Source organism: Oncorhynchus nerka, linkage group LG17, assembly GCF_034236695.1.
Source record: "Oncorhynchus nerka isolate Pitt River linkage group LG17, Oner_Uvic_2.0, whole genome shotgun sequence".
In the NCBI taxonomy this organism is placed as follows: domain Eukaryota; kingdom Metazoa; phylum Chordata; class Actinopteri; order Salmoniformes; family Salmonidae; genus Oncorhynchus; species Oncorhynchus nerka.
The window spans coordinates 32412594-32432213 of NC_088412.1; the positions used below are offsets into that span (position 1 = coordinate 32412594).

The 19620-nt window shown below is 44.8% G+C and overlaps 1 protein-coding gene across 1 annotated transcript in view; it reads left to right on the plus strand.

Annotated features, from left to right (window-relative positions):
* Positions 1-19620, plus strand: part of usp24 (ubiquitin specific peptidase 24) — a 51790-nt gene that overhangs the window by 16130 nt on the left and 16040 nt on the right. Inside the window, 19 exon segments of the mRNA XM_029686347.2 lie at positions 2061-2192; positions 2549-2660; positions 4027-4103; positions 8086-8226; positions 9593-9829; positions 9985-10194; positions 10341-10517; positions 10609-10694; positions 10774-10882; positions 11071-11226; positions 11472-11665; positions 12998-13220; positions 13317-13479; positions 13658-13819; positions 14946-15016; positions 15089-15249; positions 16045-16106; positions 16187-16378; positions 18701-18960. Coding sequence (XP_029542207.2) covers positions 2061-2192; positions 2549-2660; positions 4027-4103; positions 8086-8226; positions 9593-9829; positions 9985-10194; positions 10341-10517; positions 10609-10694; positions 10774-10882; positions 11071-11226; positions 11472-11665; positions 12998-13220; positions 13317-13479; positions 13658-13819; positions 14946-15016; positions 15089-15249; positions 16045-16106; positions 16187-16378; positions 18701-18960 — 2925 coding nt within the window.

Below are 19620 nucleotides of genomic sequence, written 5' to 3' on the forward strand. Positions count from 1 at the left end.
TTACTTGGCTCATCGCGCTCTAGCGACTCCTTGTGGCGGGCCGGGCGCCTACAGGCTGACTTCAGTTGTCAGTTGAACGGTGTTTCCTCCACACATTGGTGTAGCTGGCTTCCGGGTTAAGTGAGCGAGTGTTAAGAAGCGTGGCTCGGTGGGTCATGTTTCGTAGGACGCATGACTCGACCATCACCTCTTCCAGGCCCGTTGGGAATTTGCAGCGATGAGACAAGATCGTAATCATGAAATTGGGGAACAAAAAAACAAAAAAATCTGCTGTGTAGTGTGATATATAGCTTGGAAAATATGTGACTCTGGATGACAACATAATGATGTTTGTCTCCAACATTAGGGCTGTTTTTCTAAAGACGTTGAATCCGCTTTCGTGTTTTGTTTCCTTGTCACGATACTCGTATCGTCCTGGCCCTAGTTGAGATGATGGACTGAGGATTTTGACCTCTGAGATTTTGACATTTTAATGTCACAAGTACAGCAAAAGGCCTTTCTTGCAAGTTCTAAACCAAACAATGCAATAATCAAAAACAATGTATTACTAGAAAAAAGCACACGAGAAATAATAAATATGAAATACACTTTTAATTAAGTAAGCATACTATAGACAGGAAATATTTAAAAATTCAGATCCAATACCATATTTACATGTGCAGTGATACTGGAGTGAAGGAGGTAGATATGTACAGGGGTAAGGGGACTAGGCAACAGGATATAAGAAACGGAGTAGTAGCAGCAGCTTGCATGTGAGTGCGTGTGTAGAGTCAGTATAAATGTATATGCATATTATATGTGAATGAGCAAATGATGGAGTGAATGTTTGTGTGTAGGGCCCTGTGAGTGTGCAAAGAGACAAATATAAAAGAGAACGTCAAAGGTCAACTCTGTCCGTTTAGCCATTTTGTTAGCTATTTATCAGTTTATTTATCAGTATTGCTTGGGGATAGAAGCTGTTCAAGAGCCTGTTGTTGTGAGACTTGATCCAACGGTACCTCTTGCTGTGCGGCAACAGAGAAAATAGTCTATGGCTTGGGTGGTTGTGGTCTTTGATGATTTTCCGGGCCTTCTTTTCACACCGATATAGAGGTCCTGGATGGCACGGAGCTCGGTCCCAGTGATGTACTGAGCTGTCCGCACAACCCTCTGTAGCGCTATGCGATCGAGGGCGGTGCTATTGCTATACCAAGCAGTGATGCAGCCAGTCAATATGCTCTCACAGCTGGTACAGCTGTAGATTGTTTTTAAGGATTTGAGGGCCCACTCAACTTTTTCAACCTCCTGAGGGGGAAGAGGCACTGTTGCGTATTCAAGACTGTGTGTGTGTATTTGGACCATTTGAAGTCTTTAGTGGTTTCGGCAACGAGGAACTTGAAGTTATCTACCTGCTCCACTGCCACTCTGTGGATGTGGATTGGGGCGTCCGTGCCCCCCGTTTTCTCTAGTCCACGATCAGCTCCTTGGTCTTGCGTTGAGGGAGAGATTGTTGCTCTGACCTTCACCCTGTAGGCTGACTCATTGTCGCCGGTGTTGAGTCGTGCGTGGCCACACAGTCATGGGTGAACAAGGAGTACAGAAGGGGACTAAGCACACATCCCTGTGGGGCCCCTCTGTTAAGGGTCAGCCTGGTGGAGGTGATGTTGCCTACCCTCACCACCTTGGGTCGGCCCGTCAGGAATTCCAGGATCCAGTTGCAGAGGGAGGTGTTCAGACCCAGAGTCCTAATCTTGGTGACAAGCGTGTAGGGGATAATGGTGTTGAATGCTGAGCTGTAGTCAATGAACAGCATTCTCACATAGGTATTCTTCTTATCTCAGTGGGTGAGGGTAGTGTGGAGACCAATTGAGATTGTTGGGATGGTATGCACATTTGAGTGGCTAGGATGGTGCCGTTTAATGTGTGCCATAACCAGCCTCTCGAAGAACTTAATGATTACAGAAGTGAGTGCTTCAGGGTGGTAATCATTGTGGCATGAAGCCTTAGAGTTACTCGGAACAGTGATGATTGTGATTTGAAGTACATGCTAGCCTCTGACTCTTTCTCCCTCCCCTCCTCAGTATCTAGACGGCCACCTGAGGTTCCTGGCCTTCTTCCTCCAGGAGGCCAGCCTCTACCTGGTCTGGAACAGAGCCAAAGAACTATGGGATTGCCTGGTCTCTGGGCCTGAAGTCTGCGAGCTGGACAGAGAGGTACCTACACATGTTACATAGTCCTCTCTCGCTGTGTGTGTGTGTGTGTGTGTGTGTGTGTGTGTGTGTGAATTTCTAAAAAATAATACAAAGATCTTGTGCTGTTTGGTTTGCCTAATATAAGGAATTAGAAATGATTTATACTTTTACCTTTGATACTAAAGTATATTTTAGGAATTACATTTACTTTTGATACATAAGTATATTTAAAACAAAATACTTTTTTACCTTTACTCTAGTAGGATTTTACTGGGTGACTTTTACCTTAACAGAAAATGACTTGAGTATCTTTACTTGTACTCAACTATGACATTTGTGTACTTTTTCCACCACTCTGACTTTACCTGTGTGTGTAGATGTGTTTTGAGTGGTTCACTAAGGGCCAGCATGATCTGGAGAGTGATGTTCAGCAGCAGCTCTTCAAAGAGAAGATCCTCAAATTGGAGCCCTACGAGATTACTATGAATGGTGAGATACACACACAATGTATATTTTTTTAAACATTTTTGATGGCAGCCCACTCATCGACATAAAGTGCATTTGGAGTATTCAGACCCTTCACTTTTTCCAAGTTTTGTTTAATCAATTCTAAAATGGATTAAATTAACAATTTTCCTCATCAATCTACATACAATACCCCATAATGACAAAGCAAAAACAGTTTTTTTTAGAAATGTTTGCATATTTATTACAAATAAAACACGGAACCTTATTTGCGTAAGTATTCAGACCTTTTGCTAGTAGACTCCAAATTGAGCTCAGGTGCATCTAGTCTAAATAAGGTCCGACAGTTGACAGTGCATGTCTGAGCAGAAACCAAGCCATGAGGTCTAATTAATTGTCCGTAGATCTCCAAGACATGATTGTCAGATCTGGGGAAGGGTACCAAAACATGTCTGCAGCATTGAAGGTCCAAAAGAACCCAGTGGCCTCCATCGTTCTTAAATGGAAGAAGTTTGGAACCACCAAGACTCTTCCTAGAGCTGGCCGCCCGGCCTAACTGAGCAATCGGGGGAGAAGGGCCTTGGTCAGGGAAGAGCTCCAGAGTTCCTCTATGGAGATGGTTGTCCTTCTGGAAGGTTCTCCCATCTCTGCAGCACTCCACCAATCAGACATTTATGGTAGAGTGGCCAGACGGAAGCCACTCTTCAGTAAAAGGCACATGACCGCTCGCTTGGAGATTGCCAACGCTTGAATCTGGAGGAAACCTGGCAGCACCCCTACGGTGAAGCGTGGTGGCAGAGATTTCTGTGGGGATGTTTTTCAGCAGCAGGGACTGGGAGACTAGTCAGATGAGCGGAGAAAAGAACCTGCTCCAAAGTGCTCATGACCTCAGACTGGGGCGAAGGTTCACCTTCCAACAGGACAATGACCCTAAAAACACAGTCAAGACAACGCAGGAGTGACTTTGGGACAAGTCTGAATGTCCCTGATCCGATCAAACATATCTGGAGAGACCTGAAAATAGCTGTGTAGCGACGCTCCCCATCTAATCTGACAGAGTTTGAGAGGATCTGCGGAGAAGTATGGGAGAAACTCCCTAAATTACAGGTTTGAGAAGAATCAAGGCTGTAATCTCTGCCAAAGGTTCTTCAATAAAGTACTGATTTAAAGGGTCTGAATACTGAATACTACTTCTTAAAAACAGTTTTTGCTTTGTCATTATGGGGTATTGTGTGTAGATTGAGGACAACCAACAATGAAATCCATTTTACAATAAGGTTGTAACCTAACAAAATGTGGAAAAAGTCAAGGGGTCTGAATACTTTCCGAATGCACTGCATGTAAATCTTAGATAGTGGCTTTAACCAGGGTTTTATTTGGGATTTTTCAGGCTTCAATCTGTTCAAGACCTTTTTTGAGAACGTCAACCTGTGTGACCATCGCTTGAAACGCCAGGGGACTCAACTGGTGAGTCAGTACACGCACGCACAGTCTTGTTTTACTAACATTGTGGGGGCACAATTGATTCTCATTCAAAATCCTATTTTCCCTAACCCTTACCCTAAGATTAACCCCAAAACTTAATCCTAACCCTAATTCTAGAAATAGCCTTTTTCCTTATGAGGATCGCCAAAATGGCCCCAGTTGGTTGCATTTGTTTTTTATTTTATTTATTTATTTCATCTTTATTTTACTAGGCAAGTCAGTTAAGAACAAATTCTTATTTTCAATGATGGCCTAGGAACAGTGGGTTAACTGATTGTTCAGGGGCAGAACGACAGATTTGTACCTTGTCAGCTCGGGGATTTGAACTTGCAACCTTTCGGTTCCTAGTCCAACGCTCTAAGCACTAGGCTACCCTGCCGCACCCGTTTTGGTTCCCATAAGTATAGTTATATTTGTCTACACACCGCCCTTTTTAGGTCATTACACGAAATTAGTGCCTTATGCGTCCATTTGATATTTTAATTCGAAATTGTGCTCCAATATAGAATTTTAAAAGCCTGTTATATTCAGATAATTGGCCTTTTTAATATAGACCACAATTCAATAAATCTGGCTTTGAATGTGAATAAAGTGTTTTGTAGTGGAAAACTGAGTTGGTCGAGCATAACACATCAACCTTGTTAACCATATATAGACAGGCTAGAAATGTTTTACAAATGTATTTTTCTTTGTGAAGCTTGCATTCAATTGCCTGTTGCACAAAACAAGCTTCCATTCCTTCTGTCATAAAATAATGTATGGATTTTAAGATGAAATCATCAGACCTGTTATGGTCAAATCTGACTTTATTTGGCACTTAAAGTTATATTGCCACTTTTGGGGCGACCCGACAAAATTGACAGAAATTTGAGATAAAGATCTGTCAGAAGTTTCATTTTAGCTTTTTAAAAAAAAAAACTTTTCGTTGTGTACACCAGCTTCAAACAGCTGAAAATGCAGTATTTTGATTATGGAAAATATCTTTTTTAGATGGTACAATTAATCTCTACACTATACTTTAGAACCCAGGAAATGGCAGAGCGATATCTGCATTGTGCCCACCTTTTTAATAGGCATTAATGATACTTACTATAGTCCAGGTATACCCAAACTGGGAATACGTCAAATGCCGTCGGGGTACGCCAAATAATAATTGTTAATAATAATTGTTTTTTTTCTCTCATTTTCAAACAGTACATTTATATGTTCCAATGGGACTTTACATTTGGGTGAGTTTTTTCTCTCTCGCCTGAGTAGCCTCTTTTCACTGGCAAAAATAAAATGAAACCATCTCGTGTTCAGCGAAGTCATACAATGTCAAATACAGTAGCCTAGTCAAATAATTAACATCCAATCACATTAACTGTTACTCTCTCGCAGGAAACCTTCATTGCGCAGACATTTAGAAACAAAACATGACAATTAGAAAAATAAGCCACAGGAGTTTTTTGAGCGAGAATAAAGACGACTTCAAGTAGTAAGACATGTATAAAAGCAACAGATACCATTAATAAGACGTGCTAGAAGTGTCTTATATGGTGAGCTACCGAGTGGCTAGGACAGGCAAGCCCCATACTATTGTGGAGGACTTAATTCTTCCTGCTCCCGCGGATATGGCTAGGACAATCCTGTGGGAAAAGGACCAAAAAACACCGTCTCCATCAAACAACATTGTTTCACGACTCATCAGTGATGTGGCAGGAGATGTTTTGAAACAATTACTGCTTTGCATATAAGCCAGTGAATAATTATATGATTTACAGCTGGATGAGTCAACAGACGTGTGTAACGTGTGCTGGGAGTCGGGAAGCAAGTTCAGGGAGTGAGTGTTTTTAATAAATAAATAATACAAAACAAGAAACGAGAACAACGCACAGACATGAAACTGAAACAATGACTGCTGGGGAAGGAACCAAAGGGAGTGACATTTTTAGGGCAGGTAATCAAGGAGTGGATGGAGTCCAGGTCAGTGTCATAATGCAATGATGCGCTTAACGATGGTGACAGGTGTGCGCCATAACGAGCAGCCCGGTGACCTAGAGGCTGGGGAGTGCGCACACGTGACAATGTGGCGGGCCTGGTCCAGCTACTGGTATATGTCCATTAAGTTTATGGGGGGGTCAATTAAGGAAGACATCCTCTTCTGGAAACCAGGACAACAGGAGAGGATATTTTTTTAAGTACTGGACAGCTTTGTGACATCAAATGGACTTTGGTGGTCAAGATGTGTTGTATCTGTACTGATGGCGCAAAAGCCATGACAGGAAGACATAGTGGAGGGGTAACGCGCGTGCAAGCATTTTCTCCCGACACCACTTGGGTACACTGCAGCATCCCGTCTCTACTTGGGAACACTGCAGCATCCACCGAGAGGCTCTTGCTGCCAAGGGAATGCCTGACAGCTTGAAATATGTTTTGGACACTACAGTGAAAATGTCCCCTGCACTCGTGTATTTTCTGCATTATGCAATGATATGGGAAGCAACGATTTTACGCTTTGACAACATACAGAAGAAGTGTGCTGGTTATCAAGGGGCAAAGTATTGACACGTGAGCTCAAAGTTTTCTTCACTGACCATCATTTCCACTTGTCTGACAGCTTGCATGACAACGAGTTTCTCACACGACTGGCCTATCTGGGTGATGTTTTTTCTCGCCTGAATGATCTGAATCTAGGATTACAGGGACTCTGCAACTATATTCAATGTGCAGGGACAAATTTGAGGCTATGATTAAGAAGTTGGAACTCATTTCTGTCTGCATTAACAAGGACATCACACAGGTCTTTCCATCATTTGTATGATTTTTTTTTTTGTGTGCAAATTAACTAAAGCTTTACGGACAATGTCAAATGTGATATAGCGAAGCACCTGAGCGAGCTGGGTGCGCAATTACGCAGATACTTTCCCGAAACAGACGACACAAACAACTGGATTCGTTATCCCTTTCATGCCCTGCCTCCAGTCAACTTATTGATATCTGAACAAGAGCCTCATCGAAATTGCAACAAGCGGTTCTGTGAAAATTGAATTCAATCAGAAACCACTGCCAGATTTCTGGATTGGGCTGCGCTCAGAGTTTCTTGCTTTAGCAAATTACGTTGTTAAGACACTGATGCCCTTTGCAACCACATACCTACGTGAGAGTGGATTCTCGGCCCTCACTAGCACTAAATACAGGCACAGACTGTGTGTGGAAAATGACTTAAGACCGACTTTACAACCCAACATTGCAGAGTTATGAGCATCCTTTCAAGCACACCATTCTCATTAACCTGTGGTGAGTTATTCACAATGTTTGTCGAACAAATAAGGTTTTATATGTAAGATGGCTAAATAAAGTGAACAATGATTTATTATTATTTGTGTCCTGGTCCTATAAGAGCTCTTTGTCACTTCCCACGAGCCTGGTTGTGACAAATTCACTCATTCTTATGTTTAACAAATATATCGTATAGTGTGTGTGACAGGCTTACAATGATGGCAATATACAACATTTGAGAGTGCGCTGACCCTGGTGCTAGAGGGGGTACGCCGCTGAATGTTTGGAGGTGTACAGGACTATTAGAAAAGTTTGGGAACCACTGCTATAGTCTTTTTTAAACTTTTTATTGTAAAAAAACATTAATGTTGAACATGTATGTGCTCTATATAACCATGTTAAAATTAGGCGAAATCAATTTTCTTCAAGTTACACATCTCAAAAGGCACTGACATGGTGAAACAACCCCTTTTTTATGAAATATTTTGGTTCATGATATGTCTAGACAGTCGTTCATCTCCATATCAGTATTGAGACATATTTTCAGAGCTGGAAAGTAATTTATGGACTCCAACAATCTGACCAGTTTCTGTCAATTTATTCAGCATATGAGGCTAACACTATCCTGACCGTTAGGATTAATAATGCACCTGTGGGACCTAAACACCCCAACCCTTTTATCATTTCGGTCCTGTGTGTGTAGTGTGTGGAGCGGCTGGACCTGTCTGGGATGGACTTTATCTGGCGCATCGCCATGGAAACGCCTGACGAGGAGATCGCTAACGAGGCCATCCAGCTCATCATCACCTACAGCTACACCAACCTCAACCCAAAGATGAAGAAGGTGTGTGTGTGTGTGTGTGTGCAGGGTTTGATGAAGGATTACTTGAGAAAGGTAATCAGTTACTGATTAGAGATTACATGACAGTAAAAGTAATTAGTAATATAATCCATTGGAATGAGTAACGCAATCTGATTACTTTTGGATTACTTGGTTAGCCAGCATCTGCCACATCAGTTTATGCTGCAGACTGATGAGTGACCTCTCTGCCCACCTATCTCTCCTCTTGCCCACCCAGCTCACCAGCATCTTTGGGCAATTGCTGGCTCAGATGCCTGTTGCATCTTCTTGATGAAATGACACCACTGCTAAAAAGTCTGCTTCACTGTCAAGTTGCAGGGAAATCAGACCCAACTCTTGTTCTTTGATTGTGCAGTTCTAGGCCTACTGCACCCAGCCACCAAGCAGATAGTGCTCAGTAAAAGAGGAAATGAGCGTTTGAATGTCTGGCCCACCTTTAACATAACAGTCTGGAACCATAAAGTAGACATGTAACGGATCCAAGAGATCTGATTATTTCATGAGTTGGATGATCAATTGTGCAAATATTCTGAATGTAGACTATTCTCAGTTTGCAAAAACACATAGATCTGTGTGCCAAAGCTGACAGGTATATTTCAGTGTAGTTTCACTTGAAACTAGAGGCTGTGCAAGCAGCGGATTTGTCGTGTGTTTCAGCCCAGGGCTTAGGAAGTGAACAAACAGGATGGAGCTGTGTTAACTAATCTAAAGTGTCCTTTTTTGATTACGCCATATTTGTTTTAAGCAATCTGTGCTGATAGTTACTTCATTTTTGTAATCGGATTACATAATCCCTGTTACATGCAGTCCGTTAGTACCCAAACCTGTGTGTGTGTTTGGGGGTCATGGTTACCATCTCTGCTATTGACTCTCAAATCACATTTTATTTGTCACATACACATGGTTAGCAGATGTTACTGCAAGTGTAGCGAAATGCTTGTGCGTCTAGTTCCGACCGTGCAGTAATATCTAACAAGTAATCTAACCTAACAATTTCACAACAACTGCCTTATACACACAAGTGTAAAGGAATGAATAAGTACATAAAATGTATGTATGAATGAGTGATGGCCGAACGGTATAGGCAAGATGCGGTAGATGGTATAGAGTACAGTATATATACTGAGATGAGTAATGTAGGGTATGTAAACATTATATAAACTGGCATAGTTTAAAGTGGCTGATACATTTACTACATCAATTTTTCCATTATTAAAGTGGCTAGAGATTTGTCGTCAGTATGTTTGGCAGCAGCCACTCAATGTTAGTGATGGCTATTTAACAGTCTGATGGCCTTGAGATAGAAGCTGTTTTTCAGTCTCTCGGTCCCCGCTGTGTGTGTCTGTAGGATTCTGTGTCTTTACACAAGAAGTTCATTGCTGATTGTTACAAACGACTGGAGGCAGCCAGTTCAGCTCTAGGAGGTCCCACGTTGACTCATGCTGTTACCAGGGCAACCAAGATGCTGACGGCCACCGCCATGCCAACTGTTGCTACGTCGGTCCAATCACCTTCCAGGTCCACCAAACTGGTTATCATTGAGAGGCTGCTGCTATTGGCTGAGCGTTACGTCATCACTATCGAGGTAAGACCTCACACTGACCAAAATATGTAACACTGCATTTATCATTTTTGTTTAAACGTTAGACTACTTTCACCTATATGTCGTTATAAACATTTCCATTTGGGGGATGAGAGCGTGACATGGAAAGATAGAAACATGACTGTGTGTGTGTGTAGGATCTGTACTCTGTGCCTCGTACCATTCTACCTCACGGAGCGTCGTTCAACGGCCACCCTGTCTCTCTACACGTCACCTATGAGTCCACCAAAGACACCTTCACCCTGGAGGCCCACAGTAATGAGACTGTAGGCAGCATCCGATGGAAGATCGCCGAGCACCTCAGCTGTCCAGTCGACAATGTCCAAATCTTTGCCAATGACAGCGTGGTGAGTGTGTGTGTGTGTGTGTGTTATTTGTGTGTCTTGTTGACTGAACAGTGTGTGTGACAGCGTAGTAAGCCAAAGGATGGAGGTGTGTGACTGTGTATCATATGTATCTGTGTGTTTTGTGTAACTCTCTCTTTGCTCTGTAGTTGACTATGAACCGGGACCAGAAGCTGCTGTCCCAGCTGGGGTTCAGTGATGAGCAGTCTCTGACAGTGAAGAGCTCTGGCACAGGGACACCCTCAGGTGGCAGCTCTGAATCCTCCGCCTCCGCCTCCTCCTCCTCCAGCTCTGCGGTCTTCAACTCAGCCTACGCTATGGAACAGGTAAACCACACACAATCACTCACTGACATGTGTATACGAACGCATTGAGTTCATGTTTGTCTCTGATTATGTGCTAACGGTGTGTTTGTAGGAGAAGTCCCTTCCAGGCGTTGTCATGGCGTTGGTGTGCAACGTGTTTGAGATGCTCTACCAGCTGGCCAACCTGGACGAACCCCGGTGAGTTGTGCATGAACACACACAGATCCTTCAAGGACCTGGACCTGAATGTATGACGTTCTGTGTGTGTGTGTTCCAGGACAACCCTGCGTGTGCGTAAGCTGCTGCTGCTGATCCCAACAGACCCAGAGGTTCAGGATGCTCTAGATAACTTTGTTCCCAAAGAGTCCAGTGTATGGAGTCACCAGGTACATTTACATTAACTAGTTCTATAGCTACTAACCCTTCAGTACTAACATAATCTAACCCTGTACTAGCAACCATCAGGCCTGGTGGGTTAGTTTGTGTTTGGGTTGAAATGATGAGGACAGTTAAACCCCTCTGACCAGAGCCAGGGTGATAACATGTATGCGTTTGTTGTGTGTGTCTGCTGTAGAAGACGCTGTTCACCCTGGGTCAGGGGTCAGGCTCTCGGTCTCCGTCTCTGGGTTCTAAGCAGCAGCACCAGCCCAGTGCTGCCTCCATCTTGGAATCACTCTTCAGATCCACTGCTCCTGGGATGTCCACCTTCAGAGTCCTCTACAACCTGGAGGTACACACACACACACACACACTCCTGTACACACACACACACACACACACACACACACTCCTGTACACACACACACACACACACACACACACACACACACCTGTACACACACACACACACACACACACACACACACACACACACTCCTGTACACACACACACACACACACTCCTGTACACACACACACATTTGTGCACGGACACACTTCGTTCTGTGACCGCTCTCTTTCTTCTCCTTTCTCAAGGTGTTGAGTTCTAAGTTGATGCCAACCTCAGATGACGAGATGGCTAAGACCAGTGTCAAGTCTTTCTGTGAGAACTTCCTGAAAGCTGGAGGTCTCAGTTTGGTGGTGAACGTGATGCAGCGAGACTCTATTCCCTCTGAGGTGGACTATGAGACCAGACAGGGAGTCTACTCCATCTGTCTACAACTGGCCAGGTACACACACACACACACACACACACACACACAGTGGCGGTTCTAGCTTGTATAGCTCCCTGGGCGAACCCCCACCCACCATTCTGCACTAACTGTCATTTTTATTCAGACATTCGGAACAACACAAATAAATAATCATAACATTTTAAAACTATATAAAATATATACAAAAATAACTCATAAATATACAAAATAAATAACAGACAAATAGAAACAAATTTGTGTTGATTTGGCACTCAAGCATCAATACATTACCCATTCCCCAACACTGTCAACCAAGAGTCAAGACTACATTACCCATCCCCCAACACTGTCAACCAAGAGTCAAGACTACATTACCCATCCCCCAACACTGTCAACCAAGAGTCAAGACTACATTACCCATCCCCCAACACTGTCAACCAAGAGTCAAGACCCATCCCCCAACATTACCCATCCCCCAACACTCAACCAAGAGTCAAGACTACATTACCCATTCCCCAACACTGTCAACCAAGAGTCAAGACTACATTACCCATTCCCCAACACTGTCAACCAAGAGTCAAGACTACATTACCCATCCCCCAACACTGTCAACCAAGAGTCAAGACTACATTACCCATCCCCCAACACTCAACCAAGAGTCAAGACTACATTACCCATTCCCCAACACTGTCAACCAAGAGTCAAGACTACATTACCCATTCCCCAACACTGTCAACCAAGAGTCAAGACTACATTACCCATTCCCCAACACTGTCAACCAAGAGTCAATACTACATTACCCATTCCCCAACACTGTCAACCAAGAGTCAAGACTAAACCAGTTCACCTTGGTGGTGTGCAGACTGGTTTTATATTATTCTTAATGATTGAAAAAATGCAACAACATGTCTGTGAAACTATATATTCACAGTATTATGAATGAATTGTAGTTTATTTGGTAGCATTTGATAGTGTGACTGATTTGTACTAATTGCATTCATACTGTACAAAGTTAGAGGTGCGCTATTTGATAGATTCCCCCTACCTCGGGCTTCCAGTGGGGAGACCTCTGGTCAACCTACTCCCGCCCCCCTCCCCATCTCGTACTTCTGAGTGGGAGACCTTCCCAGGCAACTAGAATCAGGGCGCCCACTCCGACAAGGTTAATTGACCTTCAGTCCCACACATGATATCATTGACGTGACGTGCAAATGAGCGATAGAAAAACGATCGCGCAAATGTCACCATTCTGATTTTTTTGGGTGTGGGCGCCTGTCCATGTCGCCTAGAACCCACCACTGCACACACACACGTTTAGATACGTTGTTAGAGAGGTTGAATGGGATTGGATCTTTCTTTCCCCTGCAGGTTCCTTTTGGTTGGCCAGAGTATGCCGTCGTTGCTGGATGATGATGTCATCCGGGAGGGCGACACGCTGTCTAGTCGGCCGTTCCGTAATGCGGGGCGACCGGGGAGGCAGCTGTCGCTGTGTGGAACGCCAGAGAAGAGCTCCTATAGACAGATGTCTCTGTCTGAACGCTCCTCCATCAGAGTAGAGGAGATCATCCCTGCTGCACGCGTAGCTATACAGGTACACACACACACACACTAATGCATACCTAACACAAACATGCAACTAATACACACACATCTTACACACACCTCTAACCATGTCTCTTCTCCATAGACGATGGAGGTGGGGGACTTCACCTCGACGTTGGCGTGCTTCATGCGTCTGACATGGGCAGCAGCCGCTGGCCGATTGGACCTCGTCGGCAGTCCACAGCCAATCAGACCTGAGCACAGCTCGCTCCTCCCACTTGGGGTCCGCACCCGTGTCAGCAGCACTGGTGAGACACACACATACAAGGCACTGGTGGAATATATTGACACACATTTAACAACATACACATCAGCCTGAATTGTGAGCAATGAAATGGATTGTCTGTTACGCTCTTCTCATTCTTTGGCCTTATACTGAGGATTTCTCTCTCTCTCTCCTCTCTCTTTTTACTTCTCTCTCGACAGGAAGTAACTGCAGCTCCAGCAGTGAGGGCGAAGCGCCACCCACAGCTCTGCATGCTGGGATATGCGTGAAGCAGCAGAGTGTTTCTATTAAAGACTGCATCATCGCTAGAGAGGCCCTGTCACTACTGGTCACCTGTCTACAGCTACGAACACAGCAGCTAGGTAACACACACACACACACACACACTCCTGTCTCTACTGGTCTCCTGTCTACGGCTACGAACACTGCAGCTAGGTAACACACACTGACATTTTCAAAACCTGACCCAGTCTGTAATACCTACATGTTTCAAGCAGACCACCATAGTCCCTGTGCCCAAGAACACCAAGGTAACATGTCTAAATTACTATCGCCCTGTAGCACTCACATCTGTAGCCATGAAATGCTTTGAAAGGCTGGTCATTGGCTCACATCAATACTATCATCCCAGAAACCCTAGACCTACTCCCATTCACATACCGCCCCTATAGATCCGCAGATGACGCAGTCTCTATTGCACTCCACACTGGCCTTTCCCACCTGGATAAAAGGAACACCTATGTGAGAGATGTTAATTGACTACAGCTCAGCGTTCAACACCATAGTGCCCTCCAAGCTCATCACTAAGTTAAGCTCCCTGGGACTGAACACCTCCCTCTTCATCTGGATCCGGGACTTACTGATGAGCCGCACCCGGGTGATGAGGGTAAGCAACAAAACATCTGCCATGCTGACCCTCACCGCGGGTGCCCCTCGGGTGCGTGCTTAGTCCCCTCCTGTACTCCCTGTTCACCCACGACTGCGTTGCCACGTACTACTTCAACACCATCATTAAGTTTGCTGACGGCACGACAATGGTTGGCCTGATCATTGGCGACGATGAGAAATAGTTAGTTAAATAGTTAACCAAACAGCTACCTGGACTATTTATCTATCTGCATTGACCCTAACTTTCTTTTGTCTCATCACACACGCTACTGTTTATTATCTGTGACTTTATTCCTAGTTGTATGTACATATCTAGCTCAATTACCTCATACCCCTGCACACCGACTCGGTATTGGTACCCCGTGTATAGAGCCAAGTTATCGCTGCTCATTGTGTATTTATTATTATGTGTTTTACCTGTCTATTATTTCTCTATTTTCTTTCTCTGCATTGTTGGGAAGGGCCCGTAAGTAAGCATTTCACTGTTAGTCTACACCTGTTGTTTACCAAGCATGTGATGATTACAATGTGGCCTTGATTTGACACACAGACACTGTTTTGTAAAGACAGAATGCTAACAGTGTGTGTGTCTCTCTCCAGGCTCATTCTACATCCTCCCCTGTGTCAGCGACTTCATCATCGACATCCTGCTAGGATCAGCCAGTGGAGAGGTACCTAGGATGTGTGTTGGTGTGTGAGACTGAGTGTGTGTGTGTGTGTGTTCTAACCCGTGTCTCTGTCAGATCCGGCGTGTGGCATGTGACCAGCTGTACACGCTGAGCCAATCCGACAGCTCTGCGTTCCCTGAGATCGTCAAACCCAACGTGTTCCTGCTCCGAGTCGTCCTTGCCTCCCAGCTGCCTCTCTGGAGCCCCACGTCTGTCATGAGAGGAGTCAACCAGAGGTACACACACGTATTGTTGTCATTGCTACTGGGAGGCAGTAGTAAGTTATCTTAAACAGCAGATGGGGCCAAATTATCCGTGAGAGATGATAGATGGACTAACATGCTGACCACACCGCTTGCAATGATTTGAATAACAAATCAGGCGCTAAAATAGAACCAAGTTCTATATGTGACGCTTGATGCGCTGCAAGTCCCGCCTCTCCCATCTCCTCATTGGTTTTTAGGAGCATAGACCCACGTGGGTGATTGAAAGATGAACTGAGGTCCACACTCCAGTCGGGGGTGGTAATGCACCTAAAGTTGGTTGCCAAACACCATATAACGTCCAAAGAAGAAGACTGACGGCGGAATGATTACTAGAAACAAACTCAGTTTACGCTTTTATCTGTGGATTAAGTGTCGGGGGACCTTGTGCAGTAGAGGACCTTGTGCATTTCAGGTAAAACAACCTGAAGTTTATATCCCAGGAAAGATTTGCTGGCAACGTCAATCTAGCTAGCTAAACTACCATGAATGTTTTATGCTTTTCAACCTGTCCCCAAATTAATATAGTTGGTTCAGAGTTTGTTTCAACCTGCGTGTCCTGATCGTGTCTGGACAAAATCAACATGCACGTGGATGCCCGCGTGCGCCCAGTCTAGTCAGCATGTAACTGGAAAATATATAAAAGCTGATGTAAAGCGTCATATAGCTGTAGCTAGTTGTAAGTGTATATGGATGTATAGCGCCACGGCCTGTTTTGTTCTGTCTGTTGTGTCTATATCTGAGTGTAATATTGTTCTGTCTGTCCAGGTTGCTGTCACAGTGTACTGAGTACTTTGACCTGCGATGTCAACTACTGGATGACTTGACCAGTAAGTTTACACACAGACACACACACCAACGGTTTTCCAACACTCATTGACACATGATGAATGCTCCTGTCCCACTCCAGGTTCGGAGATGGAGGTGTTGTCAGTGAGTGCGGTGGCCATGTTGGAAGATGAAATCAGCTGGTTGGATAACTTTGAGCCCAGCTGGAGCTCTGAGATGGAGACCAGTGAGGCTGACAACATCCTGCAGGCTGGACACCTCCGCCTCATCAAAACACTACTGTCACTCTGTGGCACAGAGAAGGAACAACTGGGTGAGAACACACACTTTCATATGCCGTGCCTTCGGAAAGTATTCAGACCCCTTGAATTTTTCCACATTTTGTTATGTTACAACCTTATTCTAAAATGTATTAAATGGTTTTCCCCCTCATCAATCTACACACAATACCCCATAATGACAAAGCAAAAACTCAGCACTTTGTTGAAGCACCTTTGGCAGCGATTACAGCCTCAAGTCTTCTTGGGTATGACGCTACAAGCTTGGCACACCTGTATTTGGGGAGTTTCTCCCATTCTCTGCAGATCCCCTCAAGCTCTCAGGTTGGATGGGGGGCGTCGCTGCACAGCAATTTTCAGGTCTCTCCAGAGATGTTCGATGGCTTCAAGTCCGGGATCTGTCTAGGCCACTCAAGGACATTCAGAGACTTGTTCCGAAGCTGCTCCTCCGTTGTCTTGGCTTTGTGCTTGAGGTCGTTGTCATGTTGGAAGGTGAACCTTTGCCCCAGTCTGTCAAGGATCTCTCTGTACTTCACTGTAGGGATGGTGCCAGGTTTCCTCCAGAAGTGATGCTTGGAATTCAGGCCAAAGAGCTCAATCTTGGTTTCAGAGAGAATCTTGTTTCTCATGGTCAGAGTTCTTTAGGTGCCTTTTGGCAAACTCCAACCGGGCAGTCATGTGCCTTTTTACTGAAGAGTGGCTTCCGTCTGGCCACTCTACCATAAAGGCCTGATTGGTGGAGTGCTGCAGAGATGGTTGTCCTTCTGGAAGGTTCTCCCATCTCCATAGAGAAACTCTGTCAGAGTGACCATCGGGTTCTTGGTCACCTCCCTGACCAAGACCCTTCTCCCCCGATTGCTTAGTTTGGCTGGCCGGCCGGCCAGCTGTAGGAAGAGTCTCTTGGTGGTTCCAAACTTCATCCGTTTAAGAATGATGGAGGCCTTTCCAAATCAAAATGTGGAAAAGGTCAAGGGTTCTGAATACTTTCCCAATGCACTGTACATATACACCATCGGAACACAGAAGACACACACACACACACACCAGAACACAGCCTGCCATACATACACACACACAGTTCAGATCCTTAAAAGGTTATATTTTCCGAATGCTTTGCTGTGGTAGGGAGACGGTCCAGCACCAAGCACAATTGCAAGTTACACTGAACAAAAATATAAACCACATATAAAGTGTTGGTCCCGTGGTTCATAAGATTAAATCAATTATCCCAGAAATGTTCTTTAGGCACAAAATGCTTATTTCTCTCAAATCTTGGGCAAAAATGTGTTTATCTCCCTGTTAGTGAGCATTTCTCCTTTGTCAAGATAATCCATCCACCTGAGAGGGGTGGCATATCAAGAAGCTGATTTAAACATGATGATCATTCCACAGGTGTACCTTGTGCTGGGGACAATAAAAGGCCACTCTAAAACAGGCAGTTTTGTGTCACACAGCACAATGTCACAGACGTCTCAAGTTTTGAGGGAGCGTATAATTAGCATAAATGTCTAATGTTCATTTCTCTACCATAAGCCACATCCAATGTTGTTTTCGAGAATTTGGCAGTACGTCCAACCGGCCTCACAACCGCAGACTCACGTGTATGGCATTGTGTTGGCGAGTGGATTGCTGATGTCAACATTGTGAACCGAGTGCCCCATGATGGGGGTGCGGTTATTGTATGGGCAGGCATAAGCCACGGACAACAAACACAATGCATCTTATCAATGGCAATTTGAATGACGAGATCCTGAGGCCCATTGTCGTGCCTGTCATCGGTCGCCATAACCGTATGTTTCAGCATGATAATGGACAACCCCATGATGCAAGGTTATGTACACTTCCTCGAAGCTAAAAATGTCCCAGTTCTTCCATGGCCTGCATACTCACCAGACATGTCACCCATTCACCATGTTTGGGATACTCTGGATCGACGTGTACAACGGCGTGTTCCAGTTCCCGCCAATGTCCAGCAACTTTGCACAGCCATTGAAGAGGAGTGGGACAACATTCCACAGGCCACAATAAATAGCCTGATCAACTCTATGCGAAGGAGATGTGTCGCACTGCATGAGACAAATGGTGGTCACACCAGATACTGACTGGTTTTCTGATCCACGCCCCAACATTTTTTTCTCAAGGTATCTGTGACCAACCGATGCATAACTGTTTTCCCAGTCATGTGAAATCCATAGATTTGGGCCTTATGAATTTTTTTAATTGACTGATGTCCTTATATGAACTGTAACTGTAACATTTTTGCATGTTGCATTACAAGACAGTCCAGGCAGTTCGGGTTTCAAAGTTGCTAAATAGACGACTTTCACATTTACAGCATGTGTGTGTTGTCTCCACAGGTCACTCTCTGATCCAGCAGCTGTTAGATGACTTCCTCTTCCGAGCATCGCGCATCATCCTGAACACGTCTAACCCCGCCTCCAGCTCCCCCCCCAGCCACGACTTCTTCCCCAAGTGCAGTACGGCCAGCAGCAGACTGGCAGCCTACGAGGTGCTGGTGATGCTGGCAGACAGCTCTGTGGCCAACCTACAGCTCATCACCAGAGAGCTGCTGTCCATGCACCACCAGTCAGACCCTTCGCTCAGCAAGGAGTTTGACGTGAGTCTCACACACATTTTTGCTCTCATGCGAGCGCACACACACAGATGGGTGTAACGGTTTGGTGTGTTTTGCGTTCACGTTTCACAATGTTCCTGACGTTGTCTGTTGCGACTGGATTGTTATGTTGGGCCTCAAGTTTTCCGCTCTGATGCCGAGTTTGTGGGAGGTGGGAGTTTACCAGTTATGAAGTCGTAAATACCATTTGGATGCATTCATGTGATTTTAACTCTGTTTGAGAAACGATTTGGCTAATGGCCAACACGCGGCGTCAACCATAAACTAAAAGAACAGCTATCATTCTTGCAAACAATTGTGAGCATAGGCTCTAGTTGTGTTAACGGAATCGCCTGAAATATCTTTTCAGCTCAGATTTACTGGAGACATTGGCCTACCATGCAGCGTAGGCACAGGCCTAGTGTTTTCTGTTTTTTAATTTATTAGTTGGGGTTCACAGTGCGGAACAAACGGGGTACCAAACGGTTCGGTATGAGTACGTGTACCGTTACTACCCTGGTGTGCGCGTGCAACAACACACACAACGAACACATGTGAATGGAGAAATGCTTGATAGAACTGAAGTGTTTACAGGTATGTCATGTTTCTACCTTCGGTGTCGTAACTCTCTTCTCCTATTCCCTCCCTCCGTGCCCCTCTCCC